The sequence below is a fragment of the Gallus gallus genome, chromosome 3 (genome assembly GCF_016699485.2).
Source record: "Gallus gallus isolate bGalGal1 chromosome 3, bGalGal1.mat.broiler.GRCg7b, whole genome shotgun sequence".
In the NCBI taxonomy this organism is placed as follows: domain Eukaryota; kingdom Metazoa; phylum Chordata; class Aves; order Galliformes; family Phasianidae; genus Gallus; species Gallus gallus.
The window spans coordinates 99,283,115-99,309,548 of NC_052534.1; the positions used below are offsets into that span (position 1 = coordinate 99,283,115).

At 34.5% G+C, this 26,434-nt stretch overlaps 1 protein-coding gene across 26 annotated transcripts in view; it reads right to left on the reverse strand.

The window, feature by feature from the left end:
• Window positions 1-1,116: 1,116 nt before the first annotated feature.
• Window positions 1,117-26,434, reverse strand: part of FAM49A (family with sequence similarity 49 member A) — a 53,955-nt gene continuing 28,637 nt past the window's right edge. For 6 of the 26 annotated variants that reach the window (XM_046938944.1, XM_046938933.1, XM_046938934.1 and 3 more), the window contains 12 exons: window positions 26,051-26,145; window positions 21,546-21,625; window positions 21,277-21,356; window positions 11,873-11,994; window positions 10,896-11,001; window positions 9,872-10,008; window positions 9,711-9,788; window positions 9,318-9,434; window positions 9,147-9,226; window positions 6,859-6,985; window positions 4,562-4,683; window positions 1,117-3,211 (listed from right to left, as the gene is read on the reverse strand). In XM_046938944.1, the coding sequence (XP_046794900.1) occupies window positions 3,148-3,211; window positions 4,562-4,683; window positions 6,859-6,985; window positions 9,147-9,226; window positions 9,318-9,434; window positions 9,711-9,788; window positions 9,872-10,008; window positions 10,896-11,001; window positions 11,873-11,994; window positions 21,277-21,349 (1,026 nt within the window). In that variant the 5' untranslated portion in view covers window positions 21,350-21,356; window positions 21,546-21,625; window positions 26,051-26,145 and the 3' untranslated portion in view covers window positions 1,117-3,147. Of the gene's footprint in view, window positions 3,212-4,561; window positions 4,684-6,858; window positions 6,986-9,146; window positions 9,227-9,317; window positions 9,435-9,710; window positions 9,789-9,871; window positions 10,009-10,895; window positions 11,002-11,872; window positions 11,995-21,276; window positions 21,357-21,545; window positions 21,626-23,315; window positions 23,440-26,050; window positions 26,146-26,434 lie in introns of those variants that run through there. The other 20 variants (XM_046938940.1, XM_046938942.1, XM_046938943.1 and 17 more) reach the window with 13 other exon arrangements.

The window sequence follows — 26,434 nt, forward strand, 5'->3', positions numbered from 1 at the left end:
AACACAGAGATGCTTTTTTGTTGCTTTGTAAGCACATAGAAAACATTAGATAATTTATATGAGTGATGCTGCTCATTGCCTACCAGTAAATATACTTCAAGTGACTATGCTTTCTGACAGCTGCTCAGTGGCAGCAGAAAGCTCTGAAGCTATAAATTATGCTTCTGAATAGAGATTAAATCCATTAGTTTTTTTGCAGCTATTCTAGTCTTTCAAATTCATACTAACCTAAAACAGCACCTTTTTCTACCACAGAACAACCCCCCAACCTTTTTTCTTTCTTTTTTTTCTTTCTTTTTTTTTTTTAGGGCTATTCTGATCTAAATTAGTCACACTTATTTATGCCGATTCTGAAATTGTCTCATTAAGATATGATCTTATGTATTCTTATGTAATGATGAGTCACAGTAACAAGAAATGTTGCCAAAATGGAGATCAATAACTTGACCACTAGCTTACACAGGCTCTCTTCTAAGAGTAATTCATTTGCACTTAAGATGAAATGAATCACCCTCTGTTGATCTTACTGATTATAAAAACAGTCTGAAACATCCAACACGGGCTAGGATGACTAATATGAAGATATAAATTTCATGGATGGCCTCAAGTTGCGCCAGGAGAGATTCAGGTTGGATGTTATGAAATACTACTTCTCCAAGAGTGGTCAGGCACTGGGACGGGCTACCCAGGGAGGTGATGGAGTCACTGACTCTGAAGTATTCAAGAAACGTTTAGATGTTGTACTGAGGGACATGGTTTAGTGGTAAATACTGGTGATAGGTGGACGGTTGGACTGGATGACCTCGGAGGTCTTTTCCAATGTTGGTGATTCTATGATTCTATGGTTAATCACCTCTGCTATGTAAAGCATTATCTATACTTTCCCCTCGTCCAGACGACAGGCAGCTGACACTAACTGTCAAAAAAAAATCAGGAACTGTTTAACTAACTTGAAGTTGTATCAGCGTGGCATGCAAGTGAAATATTTCAAATGATGCTTAAAGAAACTACACACTGGATATATACAAGTGAGCCTTCTATATATCTCATATCCAAAACTGAAATGAAATCCTTCTCAACTTTTTAATGTGGTCTAAATACAGACAGTGCCAATGATTACTGTACCAAACTTTTTATTATTTCCAACAAACTTCTGTACAAAAACATCACAGCAGGCAAAGAAATTCAGTGGTTTCAGCAAACAGCACATGACAACTTGCAGAATGCTTTAAAGTTTACATTTTTATTACATAAGTGATGAACAACTTTCCTCTGGGTGACTTAAAGACTTCATTGTTTGACAAGCGATTTCAGGTGAGCATGTATTAACATTAGATAACAAAAGTCAATAGAATGATCTGTAATTCCTCTTGATTTACCTAACTGAAAGTGACTATGAACAAAACAGAATTTCCCCTAATACATATTTGTAAATGCTTCCCCATTAAAAATGGAGTTTGTAAACAGTGGTTTTACTACTATAAAATAGCAGTGTGATCACTGCTTCCAGAAAAACAACCAGCAATTTCTAATTCTGTTCCTGATGATAACATAGTGATCTGCTAAAACTGCAGATCCATGAAATGAACTCTACGGTTGCAGTGCTTTCCTGCATCATTACATGTATAATGCTGTGGGTTCTCATGACATCTGAGAAACCTCATAGTGGTAATTTTTCTCACAAATAAACTCTAAGGCAATCCTAAAGAACTTATGATAGTAATACTGTTTATGGACAGAGTTCATGGACTAAATTTGTAACAGCGCAGCTGAGTTTTAGCAGACCAAATGCATCTTCAAACTCTTACAGTTAATATTTTCAGAAGTGTAAAGCATGAAAATTCCAGTGACAGCACACAACCTCTGATTTACGTACACAAGAACAGACAAATCTGAACCTGTGCACAAGCACTGGAGTTTTCACACATATGCAAAGTACACAATTGAACATATTTTCAGAACGTGACCTCTGCAAGAATATGTACAGCAATTGCAGATCACTCAGAAAAGACACTTAACAGAGCACAAACACTTTGCTGCTTTTGGCAAGATATTTCTATTCCATTTACTGGAGAAAATTACTAGAAGGTAAGAACAACCAACTGAGTAAGGAAATCAACTCCTCGAAGCATCAATCACATCTAGAAAAACAGTGAAAAGCAGTGAGCTGAAACATACCCATGCTGATTCTGAATCAGCTGATGAATATTACTATCAAGGAAATTGATAGAGTGCCTAGGAACAGCTCAGGTCACGAAACTTCTTTATATCATCCCTAGTCTGATGAAACCAATTTGACACTAGGGAAGTCTACTGCTACAGAAGACTGTTCTGCTTTATTCAACTTTGTATTAGCAAGAAAAAAATATAATTAAAAAAAAATTCTTTACCAGGTACAGCTGTCTCTAACAGATAATGTTTACCATGATGTATTTACACTGCAAAACCCTTTCTTTTAAAGTCAAGACATTAGCATTTTCCCTTACCTTTCTAAATCTAATAAAATTAATCAGAATTTTCAAAATCTAGCAATGGTCTCGAAGCACATTTTATATTTATTTAAATAATATCTGAAAAAGAGTATTAATTTTCCCAGTGGTGGAAAAGAACAGGCTATACATATTAAAAGAGGCAAAATGACCTCTTTTGCAATACATTTTTGGATGTCGGCCAGCACATAACCCTTAAAATTAGATAGATCTCCACTAATTACAGGAAAAACAACATATTTAATGAGGCTGATGAACATTCAGGTATTATCCTATACCTACAATTTTACTTTCTCTTTTATTAACTTCCTCCTTCTTTAAAGTTCGTCTCCTATGGCAACTTTGACATTTCAGTTTATCTGATTTTCATTTTATCTTCCAGAGAAGGCATTTAAGAATTAAAATGCACAGATAAACTCTTTCAGCTAGAGTATCTAAGTAAAAAAGTATTGTAAAGGTCAAAAGATAAAGGCTAGCATATAAACTTAGACTGCATTATATATAGTCAGTTGGGTTATGACTACAGGTTCATATATTTTAGCAATGTGAAGAAAATGGTTATGTAAATACACACAAGTATTAACATCAAACCGTATTAAATTATGTAAACATACACATCTTCTGTGGTCAATACAAACATCTAACTCGTCTCAAGACACTACTGCAGCATAGCTCGGATTTGTTTGGAAGTAGATTCATCATTCAGGTGTTTTGTAGTGAACCTAGAAATTACAAATTAAAACAATATTTAATAAAACAAGAAGGGATTTTAAAAGTCTAAAAAATTCACTGGCTGTTTTTGAAATCAACATAGTTCATTTACACAAAGATGCATGTATATTCCTTTACTCACCGATCACTGGAATTTAATTACTTATCATCCACTGCTCTTTATCTTCTAAATATCCCTTACAAGAAATTATTCTTTGTTAATAGGTGGAGAACTGAGGCTAAATCCTGGCCTCGAGCCAACAATCGTAGTAATGTCACTGCAGCAAGAGTATCAATTTAAAAGATAGGTCTGCAGTCAAATACAGTGTCTGTGATATGGCAGGAAATTGAAGTGAAATCATCTTATTTCAAGAACAGCACTTGATTCTGTAAAATTTTCTTTTTTTCAGTTAAATCCTCAAAAGAAATACAATACATGGGGTGACATGAGAAATAAGATAAGAACTACTAAAAGGATTTAGGAATCTAGACTGAATTTTGACAAAACCTAAAAGCTTAATTTTAATAATCTGTCTGAAAGGTCCTGTACCCTTGTATCATATGACATACCATCACATAGAGGGTTTTTTGTTTTATTTTTTATTTTTTTTAACCAGAAGTCTGTTTGGTGCTGAGCCGCACATTTAGAAATATCCTAGGAGGAATAAAGAGCTTTTAGTGTGTTTCATCCTTTTAAGCCTAACCATATTCTCCACTGTGTATGTTGGTAGGGAAAATCAATCATCGCACAAGCTCAAAAGACATCTGATAGCTGTAGGATTTAACTCCACATCAATTTCCATTCAAAAGATATGATAAGCAAAAGCAGAGGTGGTTATGGCAGTAGTTCTTGCTCTATCCAAGCACTCAACAGCTAAAGAATTCAACACAGCTGTAAAAAATTTGGTACTATGACTCCTTACTGAGTTTCAGAGAAGTCACATCACTGTGTCTTGTTTTCCAAGACAGCACTTTTAACTCTCAGCTACAGGCCTGGGATTTGGGTAGCTGTCTTCTTCAAGTTGTATCATTAAGCAAAATTAAAATAAGATGGTTTATTTGATGCCAACGAAAGAAAAAAGGGAAGTATAAATAGTATGAGAAATTAAGCAATTAAATGAACTTTTACTTAAGTATCATTGATAGAGATTATGAATTCCAGTATCAATAGTCACTGCCTATAACAGTGAAATGGAACTGAGAGGAAGAATATAACTTAAGAAAGCCCAGGTGATAAAGCCAAACCTGAAATGACAACTTTCTTAACAGAACAAGATTATAAGGTTAAAAAGTCTTAAATTTTTAAAAAATTAGGAGAAAAAAAAAATTAAGGCTGAATCAAACAATGATTCCATACATACCTGAGAGCATTCAGAAGTCCTTCCACAGTGTCAGGTGGTTGTTCCTTTAAAACTTTTATGCATCCCTTCATCTGGGAACAGAAGCATGCCACTACTGAACAATAATACATGAATTGCACTAGCTGAAAACAAGGAAAACTTTCACCAAAGATAGGCAGCCTTTTTTTCCTACTGAGTGTTAATACTGCTTTATATGAAATGATACACGTGTATCTTATTTAAAACAATTTTCAATTAAAAAATTGAAATATAATTAAGATTAAAGTATAATCTACTTTAAAAAGTATGTGTAGATACAAAATTATAAATTAAATGTATATATTTTAACTCACATAATTTCCTCAATTGCAACTTTAAAAAAAATTCAAAAACAGCTGATACTCATAAAAAGAATCATCAGGATTTTAAGAGACAGTTCCCTGTCACTGCTGTTAGGAACTGTAAGAAATGTTTCAACTTTGACTTTTATATTTATACTTGTACACAATGAATACATTTTCAGTATTCAGTCTCTAGTTGTAAATAGTGATAGCTTACAGTTTGTTTCATAACTAGTAGTTTCTAAATTCATCTGAGATGAGAAGTCCCTGATGCTGATTTTAAACACCACAGTCGAAGAACGTCTGCTTGAGGAGTACAAAGATCAGGCTGAAAACTGTGTCCAAATTTACAACAGAAAAAATGAAGCAGAAAAAGCAGACACAGAACTCATCTGATCCAGTCTACAAAATCCCTATGTAGTTCATAGAGAGGAATAATAAATTCCTCCAACCTATTCAGAATATAATTTCAGATGTAGTTAATCATGCTCTGGAAGTACCTATTTCTTCCATTGCTAGGTATACATCTAGCAGCTATCCAGAAGCCAGCCTAGGTGAAACTCAAAAACTCAGTGTACAGTATGCAGTAGCAGTGCATGTTCATATCAGGCAAACTCAAAGCGGAGTAAAATTCAAATTATTCAATTCCACTTTTGTTAGAATCAGGATCCTTAAAACAGCCAAAAAAGAGAAGCTCTCAGACATGTAAGCTAGGTGCCTATAATCAACAGCTTGAAATACAGTCTTGAAAGAGTAACAAAAGGTTAATTTGTACCACTGTCCCTGAACTCCTAAAATGGATTCCAAGAAGTGATTAGCTTGGAAAACAGAATTGCTTATTGTAGTAAAACAAACTCATCAACTGATTTTTTTTTTTTTTTTTAAGAGAATAATCCCCAAACCAATTAAGATTTGGGACTATGTACTCATTTTTAAAAATCTAAGTTGTTCATTTTCTGCCTTCCATTTACATTAGCTATAATGTAAGGTTACAAGGCTTTAGGATAAATGCAAGAACCAAAAGCAGACACACTGTATATACAGTCCTGTGAAAATTTTTACTTGTGCCGCCTCTGTAGGCATGAGACTGCATTAGCAGTCAGAAAGTCTGCATTCAATTCCCAGGCTCTATCTGCTGCATGACCTTGAGCAAATCAATTCACCTCTTTCTGACATATCTGTCCCTCTGTTAAACAGATTCAAAAAAGGGATGTGGTAAAATAGTGGTATCTGAAGTTAAAAAATGCTAACAAAGACCCAGTGCCATGAAGCACAATAATATTTTATGTATATATATATATATATACATATTTATATATTTTCTTTAGAAGTAGGCTGTTTTGTAAAGGGAAGGACTAACCATGAATTACAGCTTTTTTCTGAAAGACATGCTTTATGAGATTTAGGTTAGTAAAAACATGCAGCACAAAAAGAGTACTTTTTTTGTGTGCGCTTGCAATATTTCAGATGAAAATATAAGGTTGATTCTGCTGTGACTGGTCATGCCAAAACTAAAACTGAAGGCTCATTATTACCATTACAACAATAGGATTTCAGTTCTGTTACTTTAGATCTCAGGCTAAGCAGAGACAATATAGAATAGTTGCTTATTTACAATAGAGCTAGAACAAAAAATGAGCATTTCAGCATAAAGAGATTACATGACTAATAAAAATGTATGACTACCAAACTTATTCAAGGGTAGCTGTAATGAAGAATTATTTTAGTGTAACCATACAGCTGTCAGAAAAGCAGAGAGAACAAAGACAAATGAGATCCGTGTCTGTGAGAAAATACAAATACTTATTTTAATTTCAAACAAGCTGATATATGAAAGCAAACAGGTGAAGATAAATTCTAAGTTTTGCCACTCAGAAGTTATTAAAATGATTTATAAAAAGTCATAAGTCTGTGCTGGGAAAAATCCACAGACTGGTGTTCTCAAACCTATGTGATATTAAGAAAAGTCATTCTTACATCAATCTTTGATGTCTTTGAGAAAGCTCCCACAGGATGAACGTGATCATACAGTATGATAACTCCCACCATTACTCTCATGCAGAACATAAGAGTCTCTTCACTGGTGAATCTACTCCTGTATTCTCTGAAAAACAACAGGAAAAAAAAAGTCTTGACTGTTTTTAACTGGACAGTTTTGCAAACCAGCCTATGAAGGAACGAAGCCTAAACATTGTACTTAAAAGCAGTACAAGAAGAATCTTTGCAAAATTTTAAAGACCTTTAAACTTCATTAAGTCCCTGTCAATTTACAAAGAAGGTTAGAAAGCAAATAGATATTTAAATCTGTTTTACCAAACTTTCCCAGTTCATATCCTCATTTCTGTGAGGCCAGCAACTTTTGCTGAAGTATTCCATAGTTGATGAAATATGATGGAGACTCATCATACTTCTGTTTCTTCTTAGAAACACAACATATGGGACCTCACAGGAAAACTACTTTTTTTTGCTTAAATTTCTACTCTGAAACAAGTAACATTTAGGCAGAATCTAATTTCAGCAGCTTTTAAGTACAAGCCTTCACCTGGGTTCATAATTATTGATATCTCTTTTTGAAGTATATAGGCAACTTCAACAACCCAGGTTCACCAGGCATCTAAAAAGAAGAGGTATATTATTTGGGAATGGATTGAACTCATTCCAAAGAGTTTCTCTTTGACTTTTCAATTGCAAAATAAGAATATGGATGATAAAGTTAAGGCAGTCCCTCTCACAGCTCTATTACCTAAAACTATCACAAAGAAGTCAATTAAATATAATAGAGAGAAGCAGAATGCCTGAAAAATAGCAAGCACCACTATTCCTCTAACAAATATTATTTAAGTACATATTACATAGATTTGTCTATTGTTACTCACTAGTTTTCAATATAAAATTTTATTTAAACATAAAATTAAAATTTCCAAAAGCTGTACGGTACTATCTCTCAGCTTACAGTGACTTCAGATTTCGTCCTCTGACTTAGAGCTATAAATACAGCATCATAACATGACCAGATTTAAAGGCTACTGAAATTTAGATGTGAAAATGTCTGATTATCTCACAATTAAAACTAAATACTGGATAATAAACTAAATTTTATCTTCTGGTGGACAACTCACAATTTACTGTTTCTCTACATATGCAAAAAAAAAAAAAAGAGCTTACACATATGGGTATTTTCAGTGACTCATACTAAGATGTCACAGGATTTTGAGATAATTCCCATCTACTACGTGCACATCTGAATTTTCATAAATGATTATAGTAAGCTCAGGAGTTCTACTCTCTACATAGCTATGAGCAAACAATTCAAAGACAGGAAGACTACTCTGAATCTTTTAACCTATTTTTCACTCAGAAGAGACATCTAATTTAAAAATATGACAAAATGTGCACCTAAACAGTAATAACTTCATCAACTACAATTAAGCTGATTAAATAAGTAAATATACAGTTTCCATACAGCTGAACTTTTTCATATCCAGAATTAGATGGATGTATCCAAAAAAGATCTACTCAAATGATCCTGTATGGGGTCTACAGGAAAGCTGGTGAGGAACTTTTTAAGGGGAGATGGCAACAGAATGAAGGAAAATGGCTTTAAACTGGAAGATGGTGGATTTAGACCAGATATTAGGAAGAAACTCTTTACTGTGAGAGTGGTGAGACATTGGAACAGGTTGCCAGTGAGGTTGTGGATGCCCCCTCCCTGGAGGTGTTCAAGGCCAGGCTGGATGGGGCTTTGAACAACCTGGTCTAGAAGGAGGTGTCCCTGCCTATAGCAGGAGGTTGGAACTAGATGATCTTAAAGGTTCCTTACAACCCAAACCATTCTATGATTCCATCCTCAAAATAGTCCCTGTGCATCATCTGCAGAAGTGCTACTTGGAAAAGCCAAAATCTGGCCCCTAAGTGTAGTAATAATTTTTTCAGGATGGGCAAGAGACAGTAGTTGCCCTATAGTTCTGGTTAGACAAGACAGATACCAAAGCCTATGGAAGATTATACTTGTATATTAACCTTCGTTGAAATACAGACCCTTCCTAACAAAATTCAGTGCTGATTCATGAAAAAATATTTAAGGTGATTAAAATAGGAGGCAAAACTTTCTAAAAGCAGATTGTACTTTGTACATCAGTGTGACTGCAACTTAAGGCAAGCAGGAAATCATTTGAAAAAAAAAATCTGTTTATTCCAGATGGAAATAAATAAATATGGTAAAAATTGTCACATAAAAGAAAGACAAGATTTAAGATAAAACTTACGGTGTTTCCAACATGACTTTACATACACTAGCCATAGTACTTAAGCAGTCTGTTGTATTTTCGATTGGCAGTGTTTTGTTCTAGAAGGGTTAAAAAAGAATCAGTATTGAGTATATAATTTTGTAAAATTAAGAATGTCTGTGTTTTGCCCTTTTCTCTCCCATTACTTACTTCTGATACAAAATGTGTAGTTGCATTACTGAGTGTTTTCAGCATTGGTGTCGCTTCTGCATAAAACAGGGACATCCTATTGGCCATTTCATTGTTGACTTCATTCTCGATGTCTAGCTGAGAAAAACATGAAAAAATATAGTTAGGTAAACTCTTAAAATCTTAACAGCAGCAAGAAAAAGTTAAAGCACGTGTTCGTGTCAGCAAGCATATTGCAGAATGAATAGCTCCAGCCTAATCACTTTATCCAGAGTGTTGCTTAACTCTCACTGTGAAGGTGAGAACATGACAGCTAGCCAATCAAAAGAAAAAAACACCACCACAAATGGTGTAAGTATACACAAAATGATAAATATTTCAGCATGAAGAGCAGATCAGACCTTATTTACTTACATGCATGTTGTTTATCCTGTTGCGACTTATCGTCCGCCTATAATAACTGAAGTCATTCTGAATTGCTGGGTTTCTCATCTTAGGGAAAGAAAACAGGTAATAATCAGTTTTGATTCAAAATATATGGAAAAAAAAAATAGCATACAGTAAAAGATTTTAACCTTAAGTTCATCAAAACGAAGAGTAAAATGTAAGATTTCTGCAAACTCTTTAGCCAGAGCCTGTTCCCGTTCCAGGTGTTGAGTTGGAGTATAGGGTGGGCATGTCAAAGATTCCAGTAAGCTCTGCAGGGCCTTTTCTAAAAACAAAATATTTTTTTTTTCAGTCCATATTAAGATATGATTTTATGTAAGTATTTGAATATACTTTGTTAGAAAAGAAGGAAGGCTTAGAATATGCACAGCCCCAATAAGAATCCTCTTCGCTTCAATTCTAAGGTGAGAAACACTAGTCAAAGGTACCTCTTGCTAAGTTTCATTAAGCTTTCTGCTATTTTCTCTCAATTTTGTATCAATGAACTCTTTTTTGTTATGTCCCTTTTTTCCACCTATCCCATCCCTTTATCTTGGAACCCTACCAAAAATTCTATGGAGAAAGCATTTCTCCTATGTTCAAATATTCTGCCCTCTCTTTCATCTTCCTGAATTAGCCATCAACACAGTACAGAGATTGTTCTGGCATCTCAGTTATTGAAAGTGTACTCTTAGGCACTGATAGCAGTGTAGTTCAGCTCCTGTGGCAATAATTACTAACATTACTCAAAAAGTGATAGGCATAGCAGGATTTTATAGAAGAACTCTCCATACTGGGAACTTTCCCACTTTATAAAGACATTTTTTTTGCACAAAGATTCTCATCCAGAGTCTTAATTCAAGGTTTAATTACATCATTTTTTGAGGGCAGCATGGATCGTAAAGTCAGTTTAAAACGTGTGCAGCCTTGGATTTTCACCCTGCATGAGCGTATCGATATCCTCCTGTCCCTGTTATCCCCCTTCTTTTTATTTAAAAGCTAATCTCAAAATATTTTTGTCTTCAATTCCTTTTAAAACTCTGATCTCTACGAGAATTCAAATTACAAAAAGTAAACTGCATCAGTACAACAAACATAAATGAAGTGTTGAACAGTGGGAGGCATCAGATAAAAAGTAACCTAACAAAACAGACATAGTAAACCAGGGCTCACCTAATCTCAGTGAAAACTCATAAAAGCGCTTCAGCCTCACGACCAGAGGACACACTGAATTCCATGCTTTTTCTTGCAACTGGATATCATTGGGGTTTTGTATTGCCTGAAATGAAAATTCCACTGTAAAGATCTGTGAATTATGAACAGCAAGTAAAAGGTGGTCTGGAAGTTGTCCAGTACAGTATTTCAGAAAGTATTGTAAAACATAGAACAATTATAAGAATTAACATTGTGTGGGAAAGTCTAAAAAATGCCATTCTTTTCCTTCTTCCCTTTAGCATAACAACTTAAAAATACTCGTTCAAATCCAACACTGATATGCAGAAATCTTTTAACACATTCTTTGAATAAAAACATACTGCAAAAGCATCAGGAGTATAAGTACTGTATGCAGAAATATACAGCTTTTACAATTATAATTGTAAACTTATGTAGCTCAAACTGAAAGTAAATTTGAGGCTGACACAGGGAAAGGTTTGGTCAGCTGAGACAAACTGTAAGTTACAAGTCAGAATTATACCTCAGGACTATTTTCACAGAGTAAGACACCTGCAAAATTGATGTAAAATTCTAATTTACTGTATTTCATTATCTCACTTACACTGAATAGCTATTTCCAGTATTTTTTCCCTATGTATTTCTGACATTTGAGTATTATTTCTTAAGTATTAGTTCTTAACTGTAACTTTAGCCATAAGGTATATAAAATGAGGTATATGAAATTATCTCAAAGTGAAAAATAAATATTAATTAATTGCTAATAGTAGACTCAAAAGAAGTTCCAACAGCCATCGTTCAATAATTTAACATTACAACTTATCACGTTGCACTTAATCCATAAGTTTTCAAAATAGAATTATAAAAATTCTCATATAGTTCCATAGAATGTGCCTGGATACAGAACAGAACCAAGGAACACACAGTTTTGTTCAATTTTACTTCCAGAGAACTCCCATTAGCTTGAACAAACATACATCTCTAATTTCTTGTCCAGCTCCTTTGTAAGCCTGAAGATCTGCAAGCATACTTTCTGAGTCCTGTAAAACTGCACTGATCTGATTCCATACTTCTCTTTCTCCATCTGTGGGCTGGGCATCTAAGAAACATAAAAGTAAAATCCGTAAGACAAAATGTAGCTGCAACACTACTGGCAAGATTATTCAGTTTAACTTAACAAATATTATATCCAACTTGACTATTGCATTCTGTTATTTTTTTGAAGATACAGTTATTCTACACTGCCATTCAGCTAACTTTAAAGTTTTTCCATTCTTTTGGTAAGGTCTGGTTCAGAAGTCTCTTCTCAGCATCATAAGACAGTGTAATTAGAAAAGAGGATAGTGCCTTGGTCCATTAGTAAAAAGGCACCTTGCTCAAGAGCTCCAACAATTACAACAGATTGTTTACTTTCCTTGCAGCTTGGGGATAAAATCAAGCCTTTCAGTGGATGGTGCAGTAGAATATTATGCCATGTCACCCTTCTGAGTATTTTTCTCCTTCTATGCAACATAGGTACAGTATTATATAAAAATAAATATTTTCCTTTGGAATGGCAGAGCCCATTCCTACTACTTGAATAGTAGTTTTATTTAACTCAGTTCTATCAATCATGAATTTATTTTCAGGGTGGGAGCGATATGTAGACCTTCTACATTCAGAGTAATGACATTATGAAGGAAATCAAAATGCCCACACACATATCAGGTCCTGCACCTGGCTAGGGGTGATCACAAACATCAGTACAGACTGCAGGACAGACTGAGAACAGGACGGATTGAGAGCAGCCCTGAGAAGAACTATATAGGGGTGTTGCTGGACAGAAACCGGTCGTGAGGGAAGCAGTGCATATATGTGTCCCAGAAAGCCAGTTTTAACCTAGTCTGCATCAAAAGAAGCACGGCCAGTAGGTCCTCTACCCCACTCTTGACATGCCAATCTGTGGCACAGTGTTCAGCTCCAGTACAAGAAGGATATGGACCTGTTAGAGTGGGGCAAGGGGAGGTCACAAAGATGATCAGAGGGCTGGAGCACCTCTGCTGTGGAGAGGAGCTGAGAGAGTGGGGGTGGTTCAGCCTAAAGAAGAGAAGGTTCTGAGAAGACCTTAGGGGCCTTTCAGTGCTTAAAAGGGGCTTATTATAAAGATGGGGGAAGACTTGAAACAATACTATTTTATATCTCAGAAGGAAAGTAGAAACAAGGAGAAAACTACCTCAAAGATGAAAACCACAGCTTAGACATGACTGCTGAACTGAACTGTTAGTTAGCATTAGGTTTGCAGTGATACTGACTGTTGCTTTCCCCAAGCTGCAAGAAATTCCAGGTATATACAACATAATTGTCCTTTGACCTTGTGAAAAAGAAGGGAACAAAACAGTAAACATTTCTAAGTTTCATAAGGAAGTTGGTACTTTTGCTTAAAACTTCCATACCATCCACAGTTGAGTAGGGGGAAGGAAGGAGTTATCTATAAGTCAGCATTCATATTCTAATAGTTTTAATAAAAGTTAACTAAAATAACGTTTCCAGCAAATATTAAGGCATAAAAGAGAGTAAGCTATCGATTAGTACAAATCACAAGTGTAAAATCTGCACAATCACATCACCAGAAGCATGAGTTGGTTAACAAAGAACTTCTGTGCTACTTTTACAGCTCATTTTCTTTAAAAAGTATTGCCCCCAAATAGAAATGTAAACTCAGACTCTGGTCTGCTCATCACTTTGGGGTTTAGAAATGGTCTTTAGTAACATCCATTGTAGTTATTGTTTTTCTGATTTTCCCAATTCATCTTTTGGAAGCTGGTGAAAGGGTGAGTACTTGAAACCAATTGAGCTTTCTGCGGTATCCCAGCATACGGGGAAGAAGGAATAGTAGAATGGTAGATGGCTGGAAAAGGGAAGGGAAAGGGAAAAGGCTGCAAAGGCTACAGAGCAATAGGTTTAGCTTGCACTTGCAGAAGCGGTTTATATGTATGCAGAAATTGTTTAGCCTAAAAATAAAAGCAGGGGAGGATGGTTCAGGCACTTTTTTTTTTTTCCCCCAAAACATGCATTTTATGTGTGAACTGTATGCTATGCAAATAGGTGCTCTGATAAAATTATGGTCATGTTTCAAAAGGGATTTTATATTAAGATTTTGACAAACATGGTTAGCTAACATATCTGTGATTGATCACTTTATAAAGGATTTCATCTTGCTTTGAACTATAACAACAACAAAAAATAAAAGAAACAAAGAATTCTTCATGTCTGAGATTCCAGCTTTTAAAATAGTTTTTCTATTCCAACAATACCAAAGCTCATTTCCCTGTTCTGAATAAATAAAACAAAACAAAATATTATTCCTGAATCACCTCTTACAACCTTAACTCCAGAGAATCAGCACATGCTTAAACAATTTTATTATTTTTATTTTTTAAACAGGTTTATAAACACAACCATAGTCACCAGCTAATCCACACTGACTGCAAGCCCTCTCAATAGTAAGGTCCCACTACACTGAATGTACCACATTTCAAGTCTGATAGACTTCAGAGTACCCTCAAGTCTGACAGTCTTTATAGTACTCATGATTATCTATCAGAATACTCTTTCTTTACCAAGACAAAACAGGAAACCATTCTACCTCTCTCTGATAACTAAATAAATCCTCTGGAACAAGTGCAGTCCATTTATAGATGCATTACATATTTCAGGTACTTAGTAGGGTTGGAAGGTAGAATGAACTTTTTTTCTTGAAATACATCATTTGTTTAAAAAAAAAAATCCTATCTCATCCTTTATCAATTATGCTTTTGAAAAAAAAAAACACAGAAACTGCAACATATGTTAGACATCAGTACTCATAGGACAAGATTAAATACAAAAGAATGGATATGAAGCACACAAAGTCAAGCGTAACAATATCTCAACAATTAAGACATAACAAGTCACTTATAAAAGAAGTATTTCCAATCCATGCACCCTTTCTACAACTGAAATGCAGCCCAAAAAGCACAGAACTTTATCCCACCCTCAGTCGATGTAATTGGAAATTACGGGGATTTCCACTGAGGCTGGATAGTGCTTACATTTCATGTGCATTAAATGTGCGATCGTATTTGTCAGATAATATTATGGCCACCTGGTTTTGACAGCCATGCAAGAGAACAGTGAGTTAAACAAGGTGTCTTACAGGCTCTGCTTTCAGCTTTTCAGCAAATTAGAGCACAGCACATCTATACATATATATGTGTGTATATATACACAAACACACACATTTATTTCAGATCTGATACCATGACAATGATTTTTTCCCCTTCCAATCTGGCACGCAATTAGAAAAAAAGGCTAAGCTTAAATCCTTAACAAAGAAGGAAAGTATTACTTTCAACTACAGTGAATAATGCATTTCAGAGAGTATGAGAAGTTGCTACATCCCATGCATTAAATAGAATGGCACTATGGAATAACCTGCCCATCACATATGCTAGAATTCCAGAATCAGCCAGAACAAAACAAAGCTCTCTAAATGAGCATAAGGCTATGCCACGGAAACAAGCGTGAGGTCATTGGTATGCTGCTCTCCGTGTAACACATGTGGAGTGGACATCCTCAAGAGGACGCCCTTGGACTAAACCACCACTTGTTCCTTAGGGCACTTTCTGAAATGCAAGAGATGAATTTAATCTCTCTCTGGCTGGATACAGATTACACTTCCAGCCTTCCTGCCTGTGGAGCAAGGGCACTAATTAACATCCCACAGAAAAATGGGTAGTTGCTCTGCTGCTAGACATGTTCCTTTAATAGACACTTTTAATCATATATGAGCAACTATAACTCAACATTTCATAAATTTTTCTGTGGATGGTGGAGGAGGAATACTAGAATATAAGTATCCTAGATTATTTTGAGCAGAATCAGATAACAAGCCCACCTAGCTAACATTTAGGAAAAAGGGGAACCTGTTCAGGTTCTGCAGAGAATTTAGTCTTATAAAAGACATACGTATGTGGAGAGAGGATGGGATGAAGATGCCACTTAAAGACTGCCAAAAGCTTGCGAGCTTTCTGAAGCATGTTATAAAGCCTTAGCCTTTTAGGTTCAAAACAAAGTGTTGTTACCAACCTTCAAATTATTCCTAAGAATTCATATTCAAATACTTATTTACCTGAAAACTAGGCAGCAGTAGTTTGATGACAGAGTTCTGCAAAAATGAGCACTCATAACATGCTACAGAAGGAGCTTTAAATGCCCAGAATTCATTTACCTTTTACTAATTTAATCAAGGTCAAGATCTAATGAACAAAACATTTGTTGAATGGAGAAAAATCCATTTCAAGAGAATCACCCTATGGGGTAACAATGAAACCTGACTTAGCTGTGAAGACCACAAACTCACAAGACTTGCCATGTACTCACTTTTCCTAACAAGGTTTTATTCACCTTATGAGCAAAAGTGGGCAAACAGGTATACGATAAATTCAAGTAAGTGTCACTTTGAGTATAAAACATCAAATGTAGAACAGCAGAACAGTTTGCTTTCTGGAAATAAGAGACTTTTTAAAAAGTATTTCAACAGACCTTCCAATATTAATTTGGTGGAATGCATACAGTTTGAATTTCACTTTAAAAGGTTTGTTTTACACCTGCATAGCAGAACACTCATCTCTACACTAACCTTTGAAGTTGAGCACTACTTATGTTCAAGGTTGGATTGGATAAATCTTCAAATTGTTTCTACTTGTACAGATTAATAGCTATTCAATGGCTCAAGAATGAGAGAGCATAAAGAACTGCTTTTGCCATATAACATTAATTGAAATTAATATGAGATTCAATCTTTTAAAGAATATAACCACAGATTTACAAAACTTGGTTCCTACTTTGGAATCAAGAATTGGATGCAATGACATCAGTAGAACATATAGTAAAGAATGCAACTGATCATACAGATAGCGGCAGAAAAGAGGAGTACCATGATATTCTAAATAATTGCTGGTAGCATTGAATTTTCAAGGAGAAAATTAAAATAGCCATTAAAAACTTTTGGGAAGGTGAAATTTTAAAACTCATTTTTGTTTCACGATTCTTTCTTATTTCAAATACAGCACAAGGCAGAATTTGAAAAAAAAAAAACACAAAAACATATCTATCAACTAGGTGAGAAAACTTGATTTTTCTAGATGTCCCTCCTTCTACCTGCTCAATTTTCAAGAACTGCATAGAGATATATCGAAAGAATTAAGGCTAAATACGAAAATAATAGATTGGTAAAAATATTAAAAAGTGAGTTTATATTTTAAAATTAGCAGAGAAAAAGAAATTCAAAAGATGCCATGTAAGATGTCCTCCTCAAATTTTTCTTCAAAGATTTCCATACTGGTGAATAGTAACTTTTAAAAAATAAATATTTGTGTGGCATAGAAGAAACTGATACTAGCTCATCCATACAAGACATTACTGCAGGCATTCAAGGCCAGGCTGAATGTGGCTCTGGACAGCTTGGTCTAGTGGTTGGCGACCCTGCACATAGTAGGGGGGTTGAAACTAGATGATCATTGTGGTCCTTTTCAACCTAGGTCATTTTATGATTCTATGATTATTTGAGAGATGTGTTAACTAAGGGTTCTAAGGGGAAAAAAAAGTAAAAATGAAGTCTACTATGCTAAACTTACTGTATAGTTTCTTAACTGACTAAGATATCTAGATCTGCTCTGCTGCCGTTATTCTGCCCTGCATTTCTCTTCTCATCTGTGTGTAGTAAGAGCTACAGCTCTTCCAACCATGCAGTCATCCAGATTGATCTGACTATTTAGTAGGTTGAGGAAAAGGTGGTAGGCTTTTTTTTTTTTTTTTAATATATATATTTGAACAGCTAGTTCTTAGCAAAGTCATTTTTCCCACACAGTTATCACACATGACTTGTGCAACAATGTTCGTTGTACATGTTAATTCTAGCACATTTATATGAGTCTATGTGATACAGCACTAGCCCTGGGATCACCCGTTTGGAGAAGCACAAACTTAGATCAGCTTATATCAACTGACCAGGGAATTTAACACCCTTGCATTCTTTTCCCACTTCCCACAAACACTCATTACTTTTGACCAATATCAGCACATAAAGCCACTGATTTTTGAGGTATGGAGATAGAGGGTATCTAGACTAATAGATCTACTTCTCCATAGTAGGAAAAATGTTATTCCTGTGGGTTTTGTATTTTAAAAATATATGTATTTATTCATTTTTATTAAACAAACAAACAAAAAAGCACACTAATACAACAATATTTGCATGGCACATTTTATGCACAGGAGGAAAAAGTATGTCACACACACTCTTTTCCAGTACAACAAATTTCAAATGAAGAACAGCAAAAAATACCAGGGCAGGAATATCCCAAAACCCTGCAAAAATTTCAGAAGTAGCGCTGCCAGACTTATATTGAGGTTTCAGCTTATCGCTAATGAAAAAGTGGATGAAAACTAAAAATCAATATCCTGATGCAAAAAATGAAATACAGCAAACACATCAAATCAGCACATAACATTCTCCACAATATTTCCTGTGTTTTTAAAATGTTCAGTATTTCAATGTTTCAGTTGAACTCAGCAGAAATCTCTCTGGGATATGTAAAATTGCACAGCAAAGTTTTCAAGACAGTTACTGAACAACAATTACTTCACTAACACTTGAAACTGCTTAACATTCTTTTAGTAATTTTGCACAGTCAGAAGCAGAGGTGAACACAGGCATGATTTTTTCCTCAGAAAGTATATAAACAGGTACTGCACAGTTGAATAAATCCTTGTGGACAGAGAGGAACACTACATTTCTACTACCAACCTAATTCTTCCTTTAAGACTCTCATCTAAGATCTATCACAGGAATCAAGGTGGAAGATAGCTGAAAGATCAGTAAATATTTAAAGAGACTGGCAGCTAACCTACTTCATGCAGTGCATTTGAAATTGAATGTAGGAAATCTATGATAATTTCATACTAATTGTGAGCATAATACAAATACAGTTGAAACTGCATTTGCTGAATGTTTTCAGCAGCACAGAAAATTTTTTGCTCCAAGACTTCTGCCTTCCTTCTTGCCATTTTATGATTCTATGATCTGATTCTCTATGATGAAACCATCAAAATCCAGTTTTTCACTAAACAAGACGTCTTTTCAAAGCTTTAGAAAGGCTTTTTATTGTTTTTCAATTTATACTCATAGATTCATAAAATGGCTTCAGTGAGAAGGGATCTTAAAGCTCATCCACTTCTAAACCTGATAGCTGTGGGCAGATCACCAAATAAGGCTGCTCAAGATCCCATCTCCAACCTGGTCTTGTAGGCCGCCAAGGATAGAGCATCCACAACATCTCTGGGAAGCGTGCACCAGTGCCTCACCACCCTCTGAGTAAAGAATTTCCTCCAAACATCTAACCTAAATCTCCCCTCTTTTAGTTTAATACCACTTCCTCTTGTCTTATCACTATCAGACCATGAAGGAAACCTTTGTAACTGCATTACTTTCTAATACAACCCTTTTTTTTTTATCCACTGAACTTGAACTGAGAACTAATTGAAAACATAAGTCACATGGCCAGCAAGCATACATGCAGACTGGCATTCACGGCCATTAACTGGAGTGTGTATTTATAGCATTCAATATTTCAGTGCAAAAAGTGAAATACAAAAAAATGCATCAAGCCAACATATGCCCCTGCAGTTACATTCCTTCCACAGAACACAGATTTTATTCCACAAAAATCTCCAAGACTATTTCAATCTCTAGGTAGTTGTGCCTGACAACTGTAGAAGTGCTTATGCCAATTGCTTGCATTTCCTTGGGAGAAGGCGCTTCACCTCACTTCTGTTCCTGTTGGCAGAGCAGTTTTTTAAAAGAAAAAAAAAGAAAAAAAAACAACAAAAAAAACAACCACCTTCTCTGCCAAGGCAATAAAACAGGTATTTTCCCCTCTCACTTCTACAAGGCCTCCCACTGCCAGGCCACCCATTTCCTGCTAAGTCTGCAATCCCAGCTAGTAGGACCTTCTTACAATATAGGACATGATGGGAGTGATAAAGCCTGGAAGTTCAAAGCAGCTGAAAAGCTTTGCAAGAGTTTGGCACAGTGCTCTACTAAAGTGTCCTGAAGTTTGATAGAAAAAATTACATGATGTACAAAGGTTTAACATCCAAGTTTTAGAATAAAATTCCCAAATAATACAGACAGAAGTAAAAAATGGATTGAGGGCCTGTAGTACCTTATTCCAAACCCAAAATAACCAATTAACTTTCTTCGTAATTTAAAACTGATTCTTTATACTGTGGTAAATGAGATCTAGATGAGAAGATTAAAGTATATATAATGTAACATTCGTACACTCCAGTTCTAATCCAAGAAAGCATGCTTGAACAATTTCTTAAGATTTAAATGTGTTTAAATGACTTTCAGAATCAGTGCTTCTGAGCACGTATATACATACTTTCTCATTTCAAGTCAGTGTTTTGTTGTTTTATTTTTTTTTTAAGAATAACTTAGGAATAAATTATTTGAGAAAAGTACTCAAGGTGATAACATTTGTGCCTACTCATCCCGAATTCTCTCTCCAACCATGCTTCAAAAATCAAATTATTAAAAAAGTAGCTTCTTTCAAAACTCTTTTTGTTGTTTAGATTAAAGGTTTTAAGAGACAAAACATCACATGCTGTTAGCATTTCTGATAAAAAGCATTTCACGCAATTAGTGAAGTTAAGATTAACCCATATTTAAGGATTTGATGACCAGTTTTTAAGAAAATGTTCAGAAGTACATGCAGGAAAAGCATAACCAGCAGAAAGGAAATAGCTTTGATTCAGAAACAAACGTGACAAGGAAATTAGTATGTGAAACACTGTTTGCAAACTGATAAACATGCAATTAAGAGAGATGCAATCAAGTACTTACACTTATACCACTTCATTACTTTTTAAAAACTGTAATAATCCAGTTAAATCACCACTGAACCAGCCATCTACACTGTTGGCATTTTTGAAGCTTCTCATATTTATTTCCAGTGTAAATATATTTCCATTCAGTGAAGAAACACAAAGAACATATATTATTAACCCTGATTTGTTGGAGTAAGCTGAAGTAAGTTCATTCACATATAAATTTAATAATGGCTTATAAATGTTCTGAAACTAAATCATATTTTATTTGCATATCTATCATCCTGCCATCTTCTCATGAAGTAGTTTTACACAGTCTTATAGTTACCCAAAAAACTCAATACTCAACCTAAGTGTAATTTAATTTGCTTGCAAATCCCTTTTGAATTGCTTCATGACGCGTAAGCACATGCAGTTTATTAGGAAGTAATAAGCAAAGAAGGCAAGCCAGGCAAGAAGCTTTGCTCACTTTCAAAGTCAAGGAAAAAATTTGGCCCCTGATCAAGCTCTGTGCAAGTGAGAACTTTTAAAAGATTTCCCATTTGGTTCCTGAAAAATAGAAAAGGAAGAGAAAAGGAGTTCTGAGTGAACAAATGGCTTTAGAGACAAGGACTTGGATAGACTGGTTGTGCTGGAAAACATACACTGCAAACAATCGGATCTTAAGATTTTTTTCCTTAGTTCACTGTTAAGTCAGAGAAAAGATTCTCTCACAGTCTTGTAATTGTTTGAACTTACTTTCAAAATCCAGGAAAAAATGTGGATAGTTTTCAATTTCCCTGGTAAGGACCTTAAGAAGATTACCCATCCCAGCAAACCTAGCAAATGCAACAAAATCATAAACAGTTATATACGTAAAATTAGAATACTACCACTAAGGTTTGAAACAGTCTGCATCATTCATTAAACATTATGACAAGTTCTGGACCACAAGAAATATTTTGATGGCCAGTTTTGTGGAGAGTAAAACCATGGACAGATACAGAAATAATTCTATCCATCACATTGGAATTGAAATGTCAGTACAACATTAAGTACAGATATTTATGTGTTTATTTACTTAGAAGAAAGTAAATAAAACTGTATTTATATTTGTAAATCCTCTAAATTGCTTGACTCAGATTACTGAATACCATTCCACAGCAAAAAATATTGTAACCACTGAGTTAGATTCTTAACATAAATTTGCATTATTTCATTTGTTTAAAACAATATTACAAGAGAAATGTATTAGAAAGCTAAAATATCTACTTTTAAAAAAACTTTTAATTAAAAAAAAAGTTGAAACTCTGCAGTCTTTTATCTGCTATTCCTATCTTTTATCACCGTGAAAATATTTGCATCTGCAGTTAACAAGAAAAATTGCCAAAAGGTAAAGTGACCAATTCTTAAAAACCAAGTCTCTGTGGAAGAAAAAACAAGAGTTTTATTTTATTATTATTTTTTGTTTTGTTTTTTTTTCTTTGTTTTTAAACACCAGCCTTTAAAATGAGGCATTATTCTAAAACTATGTGAAAGTACAGATTTTTGGGGAAGTAAACTTAAGCTTTTTCTCAGAAGTGAGAAATTAAACACCATGAAAATCACATGCTAGAATAAACAGTCTCCCTGAAGCTGAAGGGATGTAGAAAAATGTGATTTTAAATTTAAAAATTAGATGAAAATCTGTTTTTTGCCTCAGTGATAAAATATTCTCAGTACTCTGAACCATGACTCTCAGGGCTCACATCTCATGCTCATCTATTTTTCAGTTTGAGAGATCAGAACATACACACAAAAAGTTATTGTAAGCTTGTATGTGGTCAAAACTCCATTTGTGGAGACAAAGGTGTTTTTCCAAATTCTCCCTCAAGTACTACAGAAAAAAAAGTATCACGAGCTCTCATTTTTATATGTAGATAAAGGATACATCTCCTAGGAAGGCAATGTAAGGTTTGGAGATTTAAAAGCAGTCACAGTCATTCCATGATGTGTTCAGAGCACACAGCTTCATGTAAACCAGTTTTCTGCTATAGAAATAGCTTTGCATGAAATACTTCTTCAAACTTTTCTCTCCAGAACAAATCCCGTGAGCAGACTGTCAAGTCCTTTACACTTAGCATCATGTTACATAAACAAAATTGAAACATGAAGAATCATTCTGTTATTCATAAAGTTACATCTATTTAAAAGCACAAAAATGAAATGCAGTTTCACTTTAACAGGATGTACATTTTATGAACTGAGCCAACCTTTATGATTAGCTTACAAAGGGGAAAAACGTGAGAACAGGAAAAGCAATTTTATACAGCACCAAACCTTGTATACTCAGTGATTTAACATCTCATCACAATTCTACATTGCATTTTATAACATCATTTAGAACAGGGAAAATAATATGCATACACTTAGTTTCCTTTACATCACCCTGAAATAAACAACTTATATTACTAAGAAATACTACCACAATCTAAATTACTGACTTAGTTTGGATTCTTCACTTTCAACTCATTTTAAGCTGTATCTTACCTCATTGCCTTCAGTCTTCAGAGAGAATCCAACCATTTCTTCTACTGTCAAAGTTAGCTCTGCATCTGGAAACTGGTTTACCTGATAGCATGCTTCGAACAGCAAGAAACCTACTCCCTTTGCCAAAAACTGAGGCTAAGCACTCTTATTTGCATTGAATAGCTTTAGGTCATGTGCCCAGTCTTTGGTTTCAGTTCCTTCTTAGAGAACTACATCACATCACAGCTGTGGAGATTTCTAATATATTTTTCCTGAATTTCTACTACATTTTTGAGCTTTTCATTTTCTTATCCTTTCCTACAAGCCTCACATAGAAAACAAATCCAGCTGTTAAAAGTACTAAACAAGAACCCAGACACAAACTTTACATCAATTTTCAGGGTTAAACTACATTTTCCAATGATCTTAAAGGCAGTGGCTTGACATTACTTATTTTCAATATACACAAAACTGAAAAGTAAGTGATACTGAAGACCAAGATCTAGAATTTATAGTTCAAACATTTAATAAATATGCTTCACTTTATGATTCAAAATAGTTCCTTATTGACTTTCTAAAAGCAAAAGCAAGTCTAGTTCCAAGAAACATTTGGTTTCAACTACAATTCATCATTCAATGTTATGTTTTTAACTCTGTATCAGAAGACTAATCTCCACCTTAATAGAAACATTAATAAGCATATTCCCCTGCTCCAAGATGCATTATTTAATTCTTCATAGCTTGCTGCTTCTATAACTTAGATCTTTCAAACTGTCTTTCCCTGGAAATAACATTTTTCAAACCTCAGAAACTGCAAAATGCTTCCATGGTAACTTCTAATGAGATTTCAAAGTAATTAATGGCATAAATTCTGAGTGAGTCAGTATATATACTACAGGTGTGACAAAAATGCAAATATACAGATAATGCACAGTAGCCAATTAGAAAGGTTTAATCTTGAGAATTCAAAAACTGGAAAGCATTCTCTTTTACTTATAGCAAAATCAGTTCACATGCTTAAAATAGGACTCAATGCATGCATACAAACATTGCTGTCACAGTACTCCTAAACGATAGCAGCTTCTCTCTAGTGTCCAAATCCCTCCGAACATAACCTTTTATCAGTACGCTTTAAAAATGATGATATGCAGACACAATGATGTTTGCATTTTCAATTTTCTACCTTTGCATATGATCAAAGCTTACTCTGATAAATATATGAACTATGAACACTGAAAATACTTCTCTAAAGTACTGCTGACAGCTGAAAGCTTATTAGTCCTTATTCAGTGCTCAACATTTAATTAGTTGCACACAGATACAAGCAAAGTGTAAGAAATTTGTGAACAAGAGCGTACATTTAACACTTTGTGTTTCACATATCATTATTCACTAGCATTTTTGATGTGTTGAGGTTCAAAACTACAAATAAAAATACCATAGGGTGGTTTTCTATTGCATCACTTTGCTCCCAAAATTTCAGTAATTTAGTTTAGACATTTTAGAGGTATTATTATAAATTCTTTCTCTTATAGTAAAATCAATCAATTCTTCTTTGAATTGTGGAAAATAAAACACTAACACAGCTCCCCATCCCACCAATCAATCCTTCGGATCTGACATGGATATTACCTACATTCTCAAACATACTGAAATCCTGTTTTGAAAATGTAATCAATGTTCACAAACTGGGTATTTTCAACTCAGTTTTGTATCTCAAATGCTAAACTATTTTAAGATCTTCAAAATATTTGAAGATTTACTGCTTTAAGTCATTGCATAACATTAAATTGTGGAGTTCTGCACTATTTTTAATTGAGAGCTACAATATAATACACATTGCTAGGAAGCAGTAACTTTTAATAAAGTAAATTAGTCCTGTAAAGTCAGATGAAATAACATCAGTACAAACTCAAAAACAGCAGTATCACGATAGCTATACACAGACATACAAAGTATTTAAACACTGTATTAGTAAAAAAAAGAGACATTCATTAGTTCAATCCTTTACTGTTCAGTGCTCCTTTGCCATATATAATTTCCTAAATCTGCCCACATACATAAACACAGTCTAAAAGGCTTTTGTCAAAATGAGCTGGATCAGCAAATACCTACTGCTTAAATTCATTTAGATCACCCTAACTAAATGGGGCTGGGAGGGTTCTCATGAGAAGCTCCACTGGGAGTTTCAGGAGAAACAGAAACTCCCAAGCTCAGGAGCAGCAATCAGTAATTAGGAATGATGACTTCTAATGGAATAGCTGCACTGACATATGCATGCATCCACAGTCTGAGGGAATTGTAGTGTACTAAGCTTATTAGTATCATTAAAGCAGTGTAACTGACCTTACTGCATAAATAATTAACTGTGATATAAAAACCAAAACAAAATATAGCACCATCTGAACCCAAGATCTCTTAGATCAAAAGCCCAATTTCAAGTTGTGATATTCACCCATGTAGTTTGCTGAGATGCTTCTAAGGGAACAGTGCAGAACTGCACAACTTAGAAACCAGTTTATTGAATTACAGAATGAAATTATAATGAAAAAAAAAAATCCTGACTAAATGTCATCAAAATTTGTTGGTAATTATAACATATTTTGTTTTCTGAAGAAAACTCATATCACTCATTTTTTTGTTTGGGAGAGGAAGGAAGATTTAAAAAGAATCATTTCTAACATTTGCCAACTCTATTACTAACGTTTTTGCTTTTGCTTCTTATCCTTTGTAATAAACATATTGAAAAGACTTACTCTCCTAAAGCAGTTGTGGAAGACTAACTCCAAGAAAATGGAAATATGCAGTCCTTGGAGTCATCCACAGAGTGTCATCCACAGATACACAGAGGCTGTAGTACAAATAAGCAAAGAAATAACTGTCTCACCTTCCTTATTCAGGTATTCATGGATATACACACAAAAAATCCACTAAACTCCTTCCCCCAAAACTGATGCAAAAAAATGGAAAGTAGAATAAGAGAAAAATGTTGCTCAAGGTGAAAGTAACTCAAGATAAAAGAATAGCTTCTGCTTTGAACAATTATTTTTATAATAGTTCCTTGATAAATAATGCTTCAAGCCAAGAGCTTTTACTGTCAACTAACAGGTAGCATGCAGGACACAATTAAAAACTACAAG